Source organism: Diplotaxodon limnothrissa, linkage group LG7 (assembly GCF_057381915.1).
Source record: "Diplotaxodon limnothrissa isolate DT_005_m linkage group LG7, D_limnothrissa_male_GT1.1, whole genome shotgun sequence".
Taxonomy (NCBI): Eukaryota; Metazoa; Chordata; class Actinopteri; order Cichliformes; family Cichlidae; genus Diplotaxodon; species Diplotaxodon limnothrissa.
This window is the reverse complement of record NC_140602.1, coordinates 30,946,315-30,965,159: the sequence shown is the minus strand read 5'-3', so window position 1 is coordinate 30,965,159 and position 18,845 is coordinate 30,946,315. Positions and strand designations below refer to the sequence as shown.

The window sequence follows — 18,845 nt, the reverse complement described above, 5'->3', positions numbered from 1 at the left end:
TGAACAAAGATCTGTTCCCAATGTGAGCAGGTGACAATAGCAGGTGAAAAAAGTCAAATATAAGAGGGCCACCTTTACACCACGTGACTCAACGGAAGTGACGTCGTGCTGAGTAAGCTCAACCAAGCAGGAAGGAAAACAAACGGCAGTGCGCAGGCGCAGCAGCAGAAGCAGGCTGGTCTGACTCTGCCAAAAGTCCGAACTTTATTTTTGTTCGATTTTAAGAAACTTTTAATTTATTTATTGTTTTTTATTCGGTTCGTTCTCGCGGGAGGCTGAGGTCACGCAGTGTCGTCATTGCGCACGTAAACTGCGGCACGAGACGCAGTGAGAGCGCGAGACCCGCCAGCGTTTGTACCACCCGGAAGTAAGGAAGGAAAAGTCTGAGTGGAAGTTAGTAAAGTTTGATGAATTTTCTGTCGGAGGTTCTTAGACCTGCAGCGGAAAGCATCAGGTGAGCCGGCAGGTGAAAATATTCTAAATTATTTCTATTGGTCAGTTTTACTGCTGCGTGACAAGTTTGACTTAAAGAGCAGCTGTTTGGTCTCCGGAGAGCTGACGGGCAGATTTTACCGCAGGAAACGTGAGCAGGAAAATTGTGAAACATCCACAGAAACCCTGGAGACTTGCGCAGTTTATCCGAGCTCGGAAACTCACCTGTTCATCACGTGCTCACCTTTTAATGTCCCACAGAGGGAATGACACTCTGCTGCTGTACACGAGACACGAGGACAGGACATAAAACCAGTTAACACATCAAATAATACAACATAAAACACATGGGAAACCTCAGAGTTTAGACAAATAATGTAAACCTAAAGAAAAAACACACACTTAAACAAACGTAACTTTATGGGTCATGCTCTGTGAGCGCTTCAATACTGTGCTTTCTCCTTCATGTGCACTAAAAAGTGAAAAGTCTGCACATATTAAATTTCTTCAAACGCGCCTTTAAACTCGGAGTTTGGAGCCAGAGGATGTTCTCCAGATGTGCGTCACGTGATGCTTCGTTTCCTGTTCGCTAGTAAAGTTTTTGGCAGGAAATTTGTGCTTTTTTAAATGAATCATCTTACAGAAAACACAGAAACCAGACAGCAGCTGACAACATAAAGACTAAATATAACACAGCGAGTCTCACATTTAACTCTTTCCTCCTGAAAGTGTGCTAGGAGGAACCATTGAAGCTTTTTTCTGAACCATCACATTTCAGAACAAAATGACTGGATGTGTACAAGCTACTCTGGGGCGTACAGAGGAGGGCGTCAGATGTTGACTTTATGGGAGAAAAGCTTAAAAACTTTCAAACAGCCGGGTAAACGGTCTGTAATGTGCTGTAACTCACTCTCTGCTTTGGAGTGCACAGCTGGATCCTAGAGGAGGACTTCTGAGAGTCCGGCCTGTTTTTCCTGCACTGTGATTAATGATAATATTTTGATGTAAATGTTTTTATCTGTGTAAAGGAAAATTCAAATGTCAGACAGCAGGTTGTACTTTATATTTAAAGCAGAGATTCTGCGTCATTTACTAATGATTATTAATAAGGTTTCAGTTCATTTTCTGCCTGCTCAGACTCTCTCTGCTCTCCTCTGCATGTTTTCTTTTAAATGTGTAAAGAGTTAAACTTAATCAGATGATTTTATTTAATTTAAGTTAAGTTGAGTTTTTACCTCGGTTAAATTTCTTTATTACACTCTGGACTTTATCATCATCATCATCATTACTGTTTACAGCACAGTTTGTAGAACTAGTAGCAACTTCATGAAGAAAAGTTCCAAGTGTGCAAAAAATGAGTGTGTGTGTTTTTTCTTGTTAATAATATCAGCAGCAGTGCAGTAACCCTCCTGAACTCTATTAATGTCTAAAAACTTAGCTCTGAGGGAGGAGTCAGGCTAACCTGCTGGTTTTGAGACTGAAAACTTTGCTTTTATGGAAATGACTGATCTTCCTGGACTGAGCAGTGACACAGAAATGAAAAACAGGTTCAGGAAAAGTGGGAAAAAAAAAAAAAAAAGTTATTTCAGCAGAAACTCTGAGTTCACTGTCCTCAGGAAGGAAAGTGCTCACATCTGCACGGACAGATGGAAACATCCAGATCTCTGAAGGTCTCCGATATTTAAAAGCCCCAGCATGTTTGAAACTGAGTTTTCTTAGATCTTCTGATCATATCTTTTATTTCTTTAAAGATCCCCCCCCCCCTTTTTTTTTTTAAAGGGAAAGACTATGAAATTCATCCTGCAACATGACTGACTTCCTGTTGTATGTTATGCAAAGCAGAGGACAAGTAAAGCGAGTCAGGAGAATTGCACAGAATTCATTAACAAGTCAAAAATCGCCTCTGTGAGCTGAGCCGCTCCGTTTGATCCATGGAGGCAGCGTCACTTCCAGACTAAGAAATCATGACTGAGTGTTTTCAGATGCTATCTCGTAGCCTTAGATCTGAACACCTGCAGCTTTCATGTGATTGGTCCTTTTCTTCTTTGTATTTGTGGCCATAAACGCTTTAATTATCAGCTGATAGTCTGTCATCAGTGTCAGCCAGTCAGGAAGTATTCAGCCCTCCCGCAGGAAGAGGTCACGCCAGGTGAAGCGACTGCTTTAACCTCCAGATCTACAGAAGAACAAAAACAGGAACCATGTGTTAGACTGCCAGGTCAGCCTGGGGTTCACCTGTCAGGTGTCCTACCTGTCGGGCAGACCCTGTCCATCTGTTGTGGTCCCATTGGTCACAGGGTCTGTGGAGTCTTTAAAGAGGTCAGACAGTGCATTAACACATCAAGCCTAAAAGTAGTCTGATTACTCTGCGGCACTAACATAGAGATGATCGTAAACTTCTGGGCCGATGCAGGCGGTTAGAAGATCAGTAATTTATTTTTAGTTTGTTTATTTTAGTCCCTCTGAACTCTTGAGCAGTGAAACATTGCAGAAATAAGTCCTTCAGCTCTCTGAACATTTAACCGGTGCAGCTGTGAGAGCAGACAGCTGCTGGGCACTGATAAGAAAACATCAGTCAATAATTCTGATATCAGCTCTGAAATATTTACTTTGACAAACGGACTCTGAGGTTCAAAGTCTCCACAGTCTGTTTGTGCTGACCTGACTTTAAACTGTGTTTCCTGCTCAGAACGAGCCTCGACTGCACCGCTAAGCATGAACGATCAACCTGTTGTTTTATCAGTGAAATTAAATTAAATAATTTTATTTGGTCATTTTTAATACATTTCCAGCATCGAGCTCATGAGCCTGATTATTTTTGCACATGCACATTATAAAATAAGTGTAATGTATAAAAATTATTACATGACATACAACTTACAGTTTTCCTAAAAATCAAAGCAGAAATTATTGGAAAAAAAAAAGTTAACTGATAGAAAATGTGTTTCTTTGTTGTCATAGCGATGAAGAGGAGTCGGATGTTGGCGGTTCTGGTGGGCGGAATCTTCTGCGTGGCTGTGATGTCACTGTACCGCATGCTGGACCTCATGCAGGGGTCAATGGAGTCTAAGCGATATGGGGAGCCACCTGGTGGACAGGTGGATGAGGTGCGTCCATAAGAGTTTTAATTTTTTTCACAATAAGAGCCTGTGGATTTTCAAAATAGTGTCATTTGTGAGAAAGAAAATTTAAACTCTTTTTTCACATTAACTTAAATTTTCTTTTTAGCTGTGATTCTTATCATTATTCATAATAATAATAATAAAAATAAAATTGGCCCATAACAACAACAACAACAAAAACAATAATAATAATAATAATAATAATAAGTGGTAGTGGTAACTTTTAAAATTATATAAATATTTCATTACCAAGGAAAGAGAAACGAATTCAAACTAATTATAAAAATTGAACCAATCAGATCTCTGGGGTTTTTTAGGATTTGGCCCACCTCCAGCAGAAGATTGACGGGTTGGAGCGTCTCCTTAGCGACAACAACCGATTGGTTGCCATGCTCCGTGACACTCTGCTCCAAAGCAAAGCATCAGCGTGGAAAAGAGCCAACAACAGTATAGACTCCGCCCTTGACAGGAGGGGTGAGGCTCTTCCTGGCTGCCGATTGGCTAAAGAGATGAAGGATGGAGTGGACGGAGTTCAGGTCTGCAAAATTTTACATTTATATTTTGTTCTGTCTCAACTTTAGAAGATTTAACTGACAACATTTACTCAAGTTTTGCAGTTTTTAATTTTTTATTACTTTTTATTTAAAGATGCTGATATCAACACTTTATCAAACGGGAACCAGCAGTTTAACGTGTGACTAACATGGTGTTGGCATGGATCGGCTGTAATGTCAAATGAATCAAACACTTATTTAAGATAAAATTTATTGATCTTAAAAGTATTTGACCCTGAACACAGGCAGATATGGTTAGCATGTTTAGCATGTAGCTGCTAAATAAAAAAAAAAGTAAATCAATGATGTTCAGCATCCAAACACAGGCTCAGGGAATCTTTCAGAACACACTGGTGTGCTTCTCCCCTTTGGTTTTCTTTCTTTCTCTCCCCCTCTCTCTCTCATTCATTCCCCCTGTCCTATTTATTAAAAAAAAAAAAAAAAAAAAAAAAAAAAAAAATGACAAAGGATGAACTGAAGCTCTGCCATCACGTAATGTCGCATACTGCTGTTTCTGATGTCATTAAAAAAAAAAAAAAACAAATATATTCATCCATGGGAATATTACCAATGGAGTGAAGTGAACACAAAGGGAAAGGGGGGGGGTCGGACCTCTTATATTGAAAAAAGAAATTGTTCTAAATGTAGTTTCTGATTTGTCAGACACACATATGTGAATTATTGGTTTAAAAAGTGTTAGTCAAAATCAAACACTGAGTAATGCAAATCTGAGTTTTACTACATGTGACACAGAGCAAAATGCACAAATAAATGTTTCTGGAATGTCTCTATTTCCTTTTGATGGAGGAACTGGACATCAGCTGTGTATTAAATTTCATTTTTCTGCTTATGCTTCGCTTTGAAAAAGCATTAGTTTGAAAAATCACCTTATTTCGCACCAGCTGACAGCATCACATATATCCTGTATCAGCAAAAAAAAAAAAAAAAAAAAAAAAAAAAAAAAAAAGTATTATTAATGCAACTAACATTAGGCAAATCATGTTTTTAAAACTACCTGAAATAAAATACTAAAACAAGAACATAAGTGACCAAGTGATTATTATTATTAAGGCAACACTGCATTAATCAAAAGCCTAACTGCTACAATCTGCACATACCTCTGCCTCAAGAAAAATGTGGAGAACTGCATCAGTTGATAGCTAAAACAGCCTCAGGTTGCCTATAAGGTGTGTGCAATGCAGAGAAAGGACACAAGAATTATAAAGCAACTGTTCTACATAATGTAAATGACGGAGGCAGAATGCACTGCAGTATTTTTGACTAGAATGAAGAAACACTGATGAAATTCTCAGATGTGTTACATTAGATGAGATTATTTAAGTTTTCTTAGACCTCTAATATCTTTTACAAGAGACTGCATGAGGGTATTTCAGTAAAGCATTAAATAAATGAGAAATCCAGTCATCTTCACTATATCCCATGTCTTATGAAGTACAACGTGAGAAAGAATAAAAGAAGATGATATCATAAGAAAGAAAAGAAAAAAAAAAAGAAAAAAAAGAAAAAAGAAAAAAAAGAGAAAAAAAAAAAAAAAGAAAAGAAAGAAAAAAAAGAAAAAAAAAAGAAAGAAAGAAAAAAAAAAAAAAAAAGAAAAAAAAAAAAAAAAAAGAACACACTGGTGTGGATGTAAACGAGCAGCTCGCACACACTGTGTCAGTTTCATGGATGTGTTCGTGCTTCCTGTTTACCTTTGGTTCCTTGACGTCACAGTTACGTGATTCTGGTTTGGCACCTCTGGTGAATACACTGTGAAAGTTCATCCTCCTCACATACTGACACATTCTGATCTCTGTAGATTATAATACACTAAACTATGAAAGTTACACTGGCACACATCCAGCCTGTAAGGACAGAAATGTCCTTTTTTCACTCTCTGAATATCTAGAATAGCATCCCAGCAAATATTTTTATGCAGAGTAACGGTTGTTTGAGTGTGTCCACCTCTAGTTTGAAAAGTCATGCTGACATCAGAGGGGTTACCTCACCGTCTGCTTGGACATCCTTGGACTTCCTGTGTTTGAGAATTGTCTCCTTTTATTGATTAGAACAAAATTAAATAAAAGAATCTTGATGAGAACAGCTTGAACTCTGAACACGGAGGGTTCATAATGCTGGAGTCTGGAGACAGAGAGTTTCTCTTATTGATAAAATCATGATAAAATCATCAAATGGATACATTAATAATGATTTTATTTTTTAGTTTAAATGGGTTTCGTAAGTTTGAATGAAGAACTGAAAGTTACAATAAATATAAATATTCAAAGGAAAACGTGTGTAAATCTTTATTAACATATTCAAAGTTTTTATTAACATAGAAATAAAGTTTTAATAATAACCCCTCCTCCATCAGCTGCTGGATGTTTATGACCTCCTGCCCTTCGATAACCCCGATGGCGGTCCCTGGAAGCAGGGCTTTGAGATCACTTACAAGGGCGACGAGTGGTCGGAGCAACCTCTGGAGCTCTTCCTGATTCCACATTCACACAACGACCCTGGTGAGTGAGACTCTGAGACTCTGATGGCGTGACGGTGGCTGAACTAACACGTGGAGGTGATTTGGTTTTTTTTGTTCTTGTTGTCACAGGCTGGATAAAGACGTTCGACGCGTACTACCACGACCAGACGAGACACATCCTCGACAACATGGTGGTCAAACTGAGCGAGGACAGCAGGTACGCCCACTTCCTGTGCACTGACGCGCCTCACAGACGGCTTCCTAAACCTAACACTAAAGTCAGGTTTAATATTAAAGCAGCATTTATCAGCAGATTTGCATCTTATTATATTAATGTTTTTATTAACCACAGAGAAGGTTTAGAGGTTAAAATCAACCTTCATAACCAGGCTAGCTGAAAACAACCCCACCCAACATTCTGTTCTCTGATGGTGTAAATGTATTTATTTATGTTTTTTTTTCTTTGGTTTTCCCACCATGACACAGAAATTAGATCATTTTAGACACCTGTTAAAAATGTTTGGAGCTTTCAGAGTTTTATAAAAAAGTATGATGTGAATTATGAGTTTTGCCATCATCCAATGAGATCAGGAATAAAATACAGATCAGACTGACGATAAAACAACAACAATAAAACACAAAAACAAAATCATGACGTGAAACAAAGACACAGCAGCACAGACTGATGTTGGTTTGACTCTGAATAGGAAGAAATGATCTTCATATTTTTCCAAAATAAAACTTATTTACATTAAGTTTATCAGAAGTTTGATTTCTTTATCAGTTTGTGCTTCGTGATGCTGTTTATTGATCGAGTTCCTGACAGATTATCGATCATGTCATGTTTTCTGCTCCTCAGGAGGAAGTTAATCTGGGCTGAAATCAGTTATTTCTCCAAGTGGTGGAACGACATCGACGACCAGAAGAGAGCAGCAGTCAAACGGTAACTTCTCCTCAAGCTTCCTTTCATTTTCATGTTTGTTTGAGGTTTTTTTGTTTGGTTGGTTGTTTTTTTTTTTTTCCAGTCACTTCTGAACATGTCCAGAAAAACCAAAAGTAATTATTCTTCATTTCATTTTCTGAAAATTAAACAATTAACCAATGTTGTTTAAATACCAGAAACATCTGGAAAACAGGAGGAAGCACAAAAATAAAATGAAGTGATAAACACAGGCAAGGATGTGCAGAGCTCAGGAGTCGAGCCGCAGACAGTTTTGGTTCATTGAGTCTGTATCTGATGCCATTTCCCCCCTCTCTCTAGTCTGAGCGTCTGCTTTGAGTCTCATCTCTTTATAACATGCTGCAGACACCAGCCTCCATCCAAAAACCCAGCAGTCATCATTCTCGTCCTCTCTAGCTTTTTATCAGCACTGTTCATGTGCAGCTCGTCTGTATGCTCAGTTTTTAAAATCACAGCCCATCACAGCTTCCCAAATATTTGAAGGATTCAGAAGATTTCAGTGGACATGAAGCTCAGGATCAGGACTTTCTAATATAAACATAAAGCGCTCAGCAGCAGATTAATAACAACCTCGTGCTGTGGGGCAATCCTCTCAGACCTTCTCTTTTTTGAACATTGGGTCTGTTTTCAGCAACTACTTCCTGTCTTGTGATGGCGGCTGTTAAAACAGTTTAACCCTCATCCTCTATCTTCATTAATGCTAATGTGTTAATGTTAGTCTAACCAGAGCTTTGTAGCTAACCATCAAGTAGCATAATGTCAGCTAGCATGACTTCACTGACCCTCCAGACATGGCTGCGGTGTAGTTTTCTTCCTCTTTTACAACCAGAGTGATATCAGCGCCTTTCAGTTTTGTTGAAATCCTTCAGTCAGACCGTCGTACAAGATGTCATCCTTAGATGGATGCTAACCCCAGAAAATTGTGGCTGTCTGAATGTTAAACTTTATTGTAACAGCTGGGAGGAAAAAAACAGAAGCAGACTTTATTTTTTTAAACTATAACTAAAATTGTAAGCTGTTTCTTGCTTATTCTGAATTTTCCTTTCAGTTTAATTTCAATTTTTCTCTTATGTCATATTTCCTTTAAAAGAAAAACTTGTAAGTTTTAACCTGCTTAAATAAATGTAACTACATTCTTTCTGTTAATTTTTGTAATTAAAAAAATATATATTTTCATCATTTGAAGCCATTTTTTCCCCTGTTTTCTGTTTCCTTTCGTGTGATTGGCCAGCCTGGTGGAGGCGGGGCAGTTGGAGCTGGTAACGGGCGGCTGGGTGATGCCCGATGAGGCAAACTCTCATTACTTCGCTATGCTGGATCAGCTGATGGAGGGACACCAGTGGCTGCAGAAACACCTGGGTCACATGACTCCCCTGTTTGGCACGTTGTTGTGATGATGTGTTTCCTGTTCGCGTGCTTAACCGTGGCGTTTTCTCTGTGCAGGTGTGAAGCCGAGGAGCGGCTGGGCCATCGACCCATTTGGCCACTCCCCCTCTATGGCGTACCTGCTGAAGGGGGCGGGGCTTCACAACATGCTCATCCAGAGAGTTCACTACTCTATCAAGAAGCACTTTGCCCAGCAACAGACCCTCGAGTTTCTATGGCGACAAAGCTGGGGTAAATAATGTTTTTTCAGTGATGGAAAAATTTATCATGAACAATACAAAACATTTGGAATTTTGACAAATATTTGAAATAATAATTTAAATGATTAAATATTGTAAGTCATTTAAAAATGTGGATTAAATTCAGATTTTTATTAAATTTTTTAATTTAATGGTGTTACTGAAGAAAATATAGTCAAAAAACTTTATTAATAACCAATGAAATACAAAAAGGAAAAGGGGCAGTTAGTGTTTAACTCTGCCCACTTCCTGTCCATCAGACTCCTCCTCCCGTAGTGACATCACATGTCACATGATGCCCTTCTACAGCTATGATGTGCCGCACACGTGCGGTCCAAACCCAGCGGTCTGCTGTCAGTTTGACTTCCAGCGGTTGCCTGGGAGACGGACCTTCTGTCCATGGAAGATCCCACCAAAGCCAATCACAGACCAGAATGTCCATGAGAGGTGAGCAGGAAGCGGGGCCAAAGAGAATAACAATATTATTATTATTCTGTTATTATTATTATTATTATTATTATTATTGTTGTTGTTTTGTTATTATTGCTGTTATTATTATTATTATTATTATTATTATTATTATTATTATTATTATCATTAGGTGTATTATTGAATTTTGGAGCTTTCTTCTTTTTAAAAGAAGGGTTATTTTATTTTATTTTACTTTCATTTTTAAGGAATTTTCGTGATTCATTTATTTATTTACCATTCAAATTTAGGCACCTTTTAAAATTGTTTTAAACTTTTTTTTTTTTACATTAAGCAATTTTATTGAAAATAAATTGAAATTTTTTTATTCAAAACTGTTTCATGGATGTTTTATGTTTTAACATAATTTCCACCTTTTTAAGTTTTTTATTTTTCTTCCTTTGAACTTTTTTCTTGACATTTTAAATTTTGATTGCTTTTTTAATCTTTTTTAGTTTTATTTTCCTTTTCTTCTTTTAATTTTTCCTTGACATTTTCTTTTTTTTAACCTTTACTTTGAATTTCAGGTATTCTAAGTAGAGTAAAGGTTATTGTATTATCATTGTCATTTTCTAGAATGACAGTGATAATACAAATAGTTTTCTAACAAACTTCATTAATTTAACATAGCAGCTTCTCTTCTTCTTCGGTTACTTTGCTGTATTTCTGCTAGTTTTGTTGTTAATAATCACTCTGATTGATCAGAGCTTCTATTGATCCACCTGTCGTCCTCTCAGAGCGCTCCTCCTGCTGGATCAATACCGTCAGAAGTCGAGACTTTTTCGCTCATCTGTCCTTCTTGTTCCTCTTGGCGATGACTTTCGATACGTTGAGTCAAGCGAGTGGGACGTTCAGTTCAACAACTACCAGAAACTCTTTGATTACTTCAACCAGCACCCAGAGCTCCACATCAAGGTGAGCTCCCAGGACACCTGGTTCCCAGGTGGGACCAACTGATTATCAACATTTGGAGACATTATGTTGGTCTTTGCTGTTCTTGAAGAGGCCCGAGTATGCAGCCATGTGGAACTCCACGTGTGATTTTTGCCTGCTAATATTTATCATTACTGCCTGACAAATAGGTTTCTCTTTGCAAAAATGACTCAGACAAACTTGACGCAGTTCCACAGGGTCTCGATCACTTTTCTAGAATATTTTATTTTATTTTCCATTTGTTGAATGTCACACTAATATCCAGTAAATACCCATGCAAAAGAGTTTTTTAAAATTATTATTATAATGAATCACAACTCTGGCCATTGTTGTTTCAAAAATTGATGTGATTAAAAACTATCAGTGTGTTTATGTCTCATGTGAAAAATGGCAAACACAAATATGATTCATGATATCTAAAATATTCTGAAACAACATCTGGACATACAATACAAAAGTGACAAAGAAAGCAAATGAGGTTGTTATCAGTGCAAACAGTCAAGTCAGCAACATCAGCTCTTCGCTGATCGACAGCTTTCCTCTTCTCTTATTTTCAGGCTCGTTTCGGGACGCTTTCTGATTACTTCCAGGCTCTTCATCGGCGTCTGAGCACCACGAGAACGACTCTGCCGAAGCTCCGAGGAGACTTCTTCTCGTATGCTGACCGAGACGATCACTACTGGACCGGGTACTTCACATCCCGGCCATTTTACAAACGCCTTGACAGGAAGCTGGAGGCCACGCTGAGGTACCGCCGCTCTGTGTGGTTACACGATACACATCATGATGTTGTCTTTATTTTTATGGTGACTGTCTGAGTCTTCTTTCTGTGTCAGAGCAACAGAAATCCTCTTCAGCCTGACACTGGCTGAGATGCGTCGTTCCCATAGCGATGGTCGTCTGGCTGAAAATTTTCCAGCACGTGAGTACTTCCAGTGGCTGACAACGGGGAGGCGGAACCTGGCGCTCTTCCAACACCATGATGCCGTCGCTGGCACCGAACGGGAGCATGTGGTGGTTGACTATGGTACCAGGTAGTTACTTCATGTTAGCAAAGTAGCATGTTAAGATAATCGGGAAATAAAAGCAATACATTTAACTTATTAAAAGGTCAATCAAACACAAACAGAGCATTAATCTCTGCCGTGTGAAAGAACAGCCAGGTAAACGTTGAAGCTTGCAGTAGACACATTAGCAAGGAGGGTGGAATAATAGAAGAAAATATGTACAGCACTTTCTGTAGTGAATTGCTTTTATAACTTTTTTTAAACTGACAAAAATGACCTGAGAAAATACAAAATACGGTGTTTAAATAATGATATCTAAATGATTTCATTTATTAAGGGAAAACTGCTGATCTGTTCCTGTGTTTTAAAAAAAAAAAAAAAAAAGTGAAATAATTGCTCCCTAAACCTAATAACTGATTCTGCCAGCCTTGGCAGCAAGAACTGGAATGTAGCATTTGAAATAAAGTCTTGTTTTTCCCTTTTATCATAAGAAGTGATAGTGTTGGCCCATTCCTCTTTGCAGAATTGTAATAATTCAGCTACACTGCAGGGTTTCCTAACATGAACGGTCACCCTAAAAATTAGATTTTGTTTTGAGTCAGAGGGGTGAGTTGCTAGCGTGTTTTGGATCATTGTCTTGCTGCATAACCCACAAATGTGTGGTTTTATTAATTACAGCAACTCGTACGGGTCCCAAAGGACCAAAGCAGCCCAGACCGTCACACTACCACCCCCATCTGTTGCTCTGATGATCTTTTTATGAAGTGCTGTTAGTTTGATGCCAGATGTAATGGAATGGAATCAAGGTGCAGCTTTTTTCCCCCCACAGAGTATTTTCCCAGCAATCTCGGGATCATCCATATGTTTTCTGGCATATGTGAGACAAGCCTTTTTGGTAGCAGTGGTTTTCCTCTAGAATTCTCCCGTGAGATCCTTTAGCCTGCTTCAGTTTGTAAAACAGTTTCTGTTTAAGTGAGTTCTGATTCAGCAGGTCTACCAGGAGTCAGGTCTGCGAGTGGCAGTGAAACTGAGCTCAACTTTCCAAAAAATGTGCTCAATCACAGTTACTTCATAATTAAACAAGAGGGATAATTACTTTTTCACACAGGATAACATTTTTTCTTAATAAATAAATTTATAATTTAAACAGATTCATTTTCTATTTAAACAAATTGCCTAATATCAAAATTTGTTAAATATGTAAGTGTAACAAAACTGCAAAGAAATATCAGGTATGGGGAAAAAATACCTTTTCACAGCACATCAGTGTTAGCATCACCTGTATCTGTGTATTATTTTTAGCATTAGCCTGTTTTTTTTGTCTCATTTGTTTCCTCCATGCTTTCTGTTGAAGGACGGCGTCGCCACTGGCAACGGTAACAGGTACCACCACATCTAGTGTGTGCAGTTAGCATTTAGCATTAGCCTCCCATGACACCCATTCATCTAGATTTAGCATCTAACACTAATAGTCCATCAGTCCTGTTAAATAAGCGTGTTGCTGGCATGTTTTTGCCGTGTAGAATCTCAGTTGTCGTGTGTTTGGAGACTTTAAATATTGAACTGTTTCCTGAATTTAAATTTAAAGGAAAAAACATAAAGAAACAGAAAATTTTAGCTAATGTTTGTTTGTTTTCCAGGTTATTCCAGTCGATCCTGAATCTACACCAGGTGTTGCAGAGCTCCGCTCATTGGCTGCTCCTATTGGACAAGAGCCAATATCACCACGACCAATCAAAGCCCTTCTTACAAATGGTGACTTTTAACTTTCCTCTGGACTTCATATATTTATGAAGAATGTTTTTAATGCTTTCATCCTTTAACGTGATTTATATCCAAGTCCATGTTTTTATTCTTGGTGGCGCAGCTTAGTTCACAATAATCCTTCTTTATGTCATACTGGGCCTTGGTGCAGATCCTCAGGCCATCCTCCATGTCTTTACTCCTTAAAGAGGCTTCACTGACTTTAGTAACTTTTGAAGTTAAAAGATGAGTTTAGAAAGTTTTAATGTTAGAAACGATAAACTGTTTTAATGTTGTGACTTTCCTCCAGGACGAAGTGATCTCGGCGCAGGACGCTCTGCCTCAGAAGACCACGCTCTCACTCAGTTATGAGCCGAGGTATGTGGGTGGAACTGAAGAGGCCTTTTTTTCCCCTTTTTTTAAAAAAATTTTAAGGTGTGAATTTAATAATGAAATAATCCGGTTATTTTATTATTTTACTACTGCTGTTTAAACTGAGCTTTATTAATACTTTTCATATTGTGAATGTGTAAATTGAACAAAGGGGGGAAAGAGCAGATATAATCTCAATTTTGTATTTACAGTTCAGATTTTAGACGATCGTCTTTATGTCAAAACACAAAACAATAAAGTAGAAAAAGTGTCTTTAAAAAGTAATAAAATGAGTGAGAAAAAAATGGCGGGCCTCTGGGAGTGTAAATGTCAGTAACTCCTGTTAGCGGCTGACTTCAATCACAATCACTTCTATTGATTATTGGATTCTGCTTCAGGTCATTGATCATCTTTAACCCCACCGAGCAGCTCCGTACCTCTGTCATCAGCGTCGTCGTTGACTCTCCGGACGCACAGGTTATTGACGCTGAAACGGGCCGACAAATGTCCACTCAGATCTCTGCGGTGTGGGCGGAGCCAAGCCGGCCATCCACAGACACTTTCCAGGTGAGAACCAGCTCACTGATCAGGTTATTGATCACTGCGGTTTGCTTTAACTTCCTCTTCTCTCACTCTAGCTCTCCTTCGTGGCTGAACTTCCTCCTCTGTCACTCGTCGTGTACCATGTGACCAAAGCATCCTCTGGCTCCACCCCTCGGGTACGCTACACAGTCCATCGTCGTGGCAACCCGCTAGATATCCACACCGAGCACTTCCAGGTGTCCAGCCTTCAAGGATCTGAGGCAGACGCACCCCTGTCACTTAGCAACAAACACGTCCAGATATGGAGCTCACCTGAAACGGGCCTGCTGGAGGTCAGGATTTTCAAACTAAAAGTCTGTTGTGTGAATGTTGTTGGCAGACTTCCATGTTCTTAGTAACAAACTGTAAGAACTGATACATTCAGTAAAAGGGATTAAAAATAATGAAAATTCAAAAACATGACTATAAAATGTAAAAATCTGAGTCAAGATTGCTTCAGTCTCTGTACGATTACACCTTCAAAACCAGCAAAGAAGAAAACAAAATGTGAATAAAATCATGTGTGGTTAGATATCATCTTATTTTCAAAATAAGGTTTCTTTTTCACTAAAGCATCTTGTTGACCTGCTTTTACTTTGAAATCCAGAAGCTCCGCCTGCAGTCTGGTCTAGTCCGTAAGATCCAGGTTCAGTTCCTGTGGTACGGAACCAGAACCGGATCCCGGGACAAGAGCGGGGCCTACCTGTTCCTGCCCGCGGATGAGGGGGCTCAGGTGAGACCAGCATGAACACACCTGAAACTCTCGCTCTCTCTCTCGCTCTGTCCTCTGACTTGTTGTTAATGTCTCCTGCAGCTCTATACATCCTCTGAACCTCCATTGGTCCGCATCTCCAGAGGTCCCATCTTCTCTGACATCACTTCCCATTTCCCACACTTTACACACACAGTGCGACTCTTCCACCTGGATGGTAATGACTTCATTCATAAATTTATAAAATAAATTATAAATGATTGTAAATATGAATTTGCTTTGAATAATTCTTAAGCATCTGCTCTGCCTGCCTGTCCCAGGGCATGCTGGGAAATCCCTGGAGATTTCAAACTTGGTGGACATTCGGTCTCAGGTCAATCGTGAGCTCGTCATGAAGATTGTTAGTGACGTTGCCAGTGGCAACCGCTTCTACTCTGACCTCAACGGTTTCCAGGTTTTTACACAATTCTGCTGCTTTTATTTTGAAATGCAGTCCCTTCTGTGATTCCTTACTGAGTCTTGATCTGTTATCGGTATAGATGCAGCAGCGTCGAACGCTGGCGAAGCTCCCCCTGCAGGCTAACTTCTACCCGATGACATCAGCGGTATTCCTGCAGGACTCGACGAGTCGCCTGTCGCTGCTGTCGGCTCAGAGTCAGGGTGTCGCGTCACTCAAACCAGGTGAGCCCACAGTTTACATCACATTTCTATTCTGTTTTAATAGTAGCAAAATTATCAGATCAGTAACGTTGCTGTTTAAAGAGTCACTGCAGTTGGTGTGTTGACCTTTGACCTGTGTGACTCCTTAACTGTGCAGGTGAACTGGAGCTGGTGTTGGACCGGCGCCTGCAACAGGACGATAACCGCGGCCTTGGGCAGGGTGTCACCGACAACAAGCTGACAGCGAGCCTGTACCACTTGCTGCTGGAGGACCGTGGGGGCGGGGCTAAGGTAAGGGACAGAAATAATAGTTGGCAGAAATAATAGCTAGATTTGTCGGTGGGGCCTAGTCTCACGGCACAGTGTTTTGTGAGATCAACGCTCATCACTTTTTCGCTTTTGTTTTTAAATCAAAGGTGACTTGATTACTTTGAGCAGAAAATACTCAGAGTAAAGTTTTCGATATGACACAGAAACAAACCGCCATCGGAGCTTCGACAATAACAACAAATATTTTTTCTCACTCTGGTTTTATTGTGTTTTTGTTCTGACAGGAAGTGGGAGGAGCCTCAGTTGATCACCTGTCGCTGCTTGCCCACCTGGCCTCCCTCTCCCTCTGCCACCCGCCCATGACCATGGTTGCTACCAGCAACAGCCAGCTGCTAAAGCTCCGCCCTTTCCAGCCACTCCACTCGTCGCTGCCGTGCGACATCCACCTGCTGAACCTGAGGACGCTGGAGGACACGCAGGTGAGAGATGCACCTGGAGTAAAGGTATAAAATAAATGATGAGATAATAACCTGTGTGATGTCACTGCGGTAACGGTAAGGAAACACCTGTGGCTCAAACTTCCTGTCAAGGTTCTCGATCAGCGCGAATCGATCACCTGTCAGAAACGAGGTCATTTTTTTGTGTTTGTGTAAACAGGAAGCAGATACACCATCACAGGAAACCGCCCTGTTCCTCCACAGGAAGGGGTTTGACTGTAGCACCGCCCCCGAGCCGGCGCCTCAGTGCACGTGGAGCGAGCATGAAGAGGTGATGACACGCTCGCCATTTATTTAAGATTTAAAATGACATTAAAAGATTGTATGACTTAATTTTCTTCTTGTTGTGTTTCCAGGTGAACCTGGACGACCTTTTCTCTCCGCTTCAGTTCCAATCAGTCCGTCGGTCGGGTCTCACGCTGCTGCGAGCTGACGACGAGCCAGAGTCTGCCCAACAACGGCATCCGCCGCGCATTGCACAGCTGCGGCCAATGGAAATCAGCGCTTTCCGCGTACAAATGGACTGAAATGCTGACGCTGCTGCAGCCACTGAGCAGAGATTGGTACTTATGGTTCTCACAATCAGAGAGCAGACAAACAGGGACTGAAAAAAGTCACATTTAAGGTGAAAAGAAGCAGAAAATTAAAAGATTTAACAGAGAATTTTTTTTTTTATCTCAGATGATTGTCAGACTCGGAGAGAAAATCTTTCAGGGACCAAAACAAAACAGGAAACAAATAGTAAGAAAGGATTCTTTCAAAATAAAAGCCATGATGTTTTCTAGTTTTAGTCCAATCAAAGGTCACATTATTTATTCAAATGAAGAAACACTGAAACTGTGACCAGTTGGTTTGTCCGTTCGGTGTCCAATGAGCGTGTGCGAGAGTGTTTCTATGGTGATGGTCTGTTACTGCTGTTTTACCTGTGAGAGTGGAAGTGTGTGTAATTTTGTCTCATTGCTCTGCTTCTAAATGCACATATTGATTTTTTTTTTTTATGATTTAGTTTGTTGTCGCTGTGAAAAGAGAAGTTGCAGGGAATTCTGGGAAAGCTTTTTTTAATGTAGAGAGATTCTCTCGGGTGAAAGAAAAAAACAGAAACGATTTGTTAAAATGCTTTTACTGCTGGATAAATTTGTGTTAATATAAATAAAAAAAGTTTTTTTATATTTCTGAATAATTTTTTACAATAAGGTTCAGAGTTTCCTGTTTAAGGACTCAGTGATGCTTTGTGTTTGAAGGCTTCAGTCTGGTCACACAGGTTCATTTTTAAGGTGGTAATTGTAAATATCTTTAAAAATAGTTTCAAACCTTCAAAATTAAAAATAACAAAATTCAGGGTGGAAACAAAAAGTTGCATTTTCTTAAACGACTCGTTCCTTTTTTCTGCTTATCTCTTCCTGTGCCCGCCTCTCTGGTTTGAGGGGCCACAAATACAGATACACAAGAACTGAACTAAAAATCAGTGAAAACAGGTCTAATGGAGCGATGAGTCCAAATTTGAAAGTTTTGGTTCAAATTATTGTCAGCATGTACAAGAGAAGTCCAACAGTGAGTGTCTAGCCCTCTGTAAAACACAGTGGCGGCTCAGTCATGGTTTGTGTCTGCGTTTGAGCCCGTGGTGGGAGATCTTTGGTAAAATTGGTGGAGTTATGAACACAGATTTTGATTCACCATGTTAAACCATCTGGAAAGAATCTGATTGGCAAACGCTTCATGTTTCAGTGTGACAGCGACCCTAAAACACACCGACAGTGCAGTAAAAGCAAATCTGAACAGAAAAAACACACAGTGGAACACAATCGGTCAAGAATCGGCCTCCCAGAGCTGCTTCATTAAACACATTTGGCAGTTTATCTGGATACAGATTAAGACCAGTTAATATTTACAGTTACACTGAGGCTGAATTTGCAGCTTAAGGGCCCCCTAGTGGCTGTGGGATAGTCTGAAAATCGGGGAAAAAAACGGCTCAAAAACTAAGTATGAAAATAACAGGTTGGCTATGGTTTATTTATTTATATATGGCAGATCTGTGTGAGCTCTTTAGATAACTGTAAATTGTAAGCTTGGATCTTCTTAACTTGACTTAAAATAATAACATTTCTTCATTACATAACAACTAAAAATCAGAAAAAAGGTACAAACAAGGAAGACAACATGAAACATTAGAAAGCTATTTCAGGTTAATCCACCCCCATACATGCCAACCCTCCCGATTTTTTCAGGAGAATCCTGAATTTCAGTGTCCCTTCCGAAAATCTCCCAGAGTCACCATTCTCCCGAATTTCTCCTGATTTTCCACCCGGACAGCAAAATTGAAAAACCATGTCTCAGATTAGCCCAGCCACTTCCAGTTTCCAACAATGGCTACTACTACTGCAGCTACTTAGTTTTAATATTACTCTTCTTACTCTTTCTGGGTCGCAAAATA

The 18,845-nt window shown here is 39.6% G+C and overlaps 1 protein-coding gene across 4 annotated transcripts; it reads left to right on the top strand.

Moving 5' to 3' along the window:
- Positions 1-145: 145 nt before the first annotated feature.
- Positions 146-17,539, top strand: LOC146628539 (alpha-mannosidase 2-like). 4 transcript variants are annotated; one of them, XM_085359596.1, is made up of 24 exons: positions 146-367; positions 3,394-3,539; positions 3,872-4,090; positions 6,480-6,624; positions 6,714-6,801; positions 7,444-7,527; positions 8,777-8,904; positions 8,989-9,162; positions 9,431-9,617; positions 10,376-10,553; positions 11,129-11,319; positions 11,408-11,605; positions 13,219-13,333; positions 13,632-13,699; positions 14,092-14,260; positions 14,332-14,568; positions 14,883-15,008; positions 15,090-15,204; positions 15,308-15,441; positions 15,527-15,668; positions 15,805-15,938; positions 16,202-16,396; positions 16,575-16,685; positions 16,771-17,539. In XM_085359596.1, exons 2-24 carry the CDS (start codon positions 3,396-3,398, stop codon positions 16,939-16,941), a joined length of 3,453 nt encoding a protein of 1,150 aa, XP_085215722.1. In that variant the 5' UTR covers positions 146-367; positions 3,394-3,395; the 3' UTR covers positions 16,942-17,539. The 4 variants fall into 4 exon arrangements, with proteins under 4 accessions (XP_085215722.1, XP_085215721.1, XP_085215719.1 ...); XM_085359595.1 differs by having other exon boundaries at positions 146-393; XM_085359593.1 differs by having other exon boundaries at positions 146-454.
- The last annotated feature ends 1,306 nt before the right edge of the window (positions 17,540-18,845 follow it).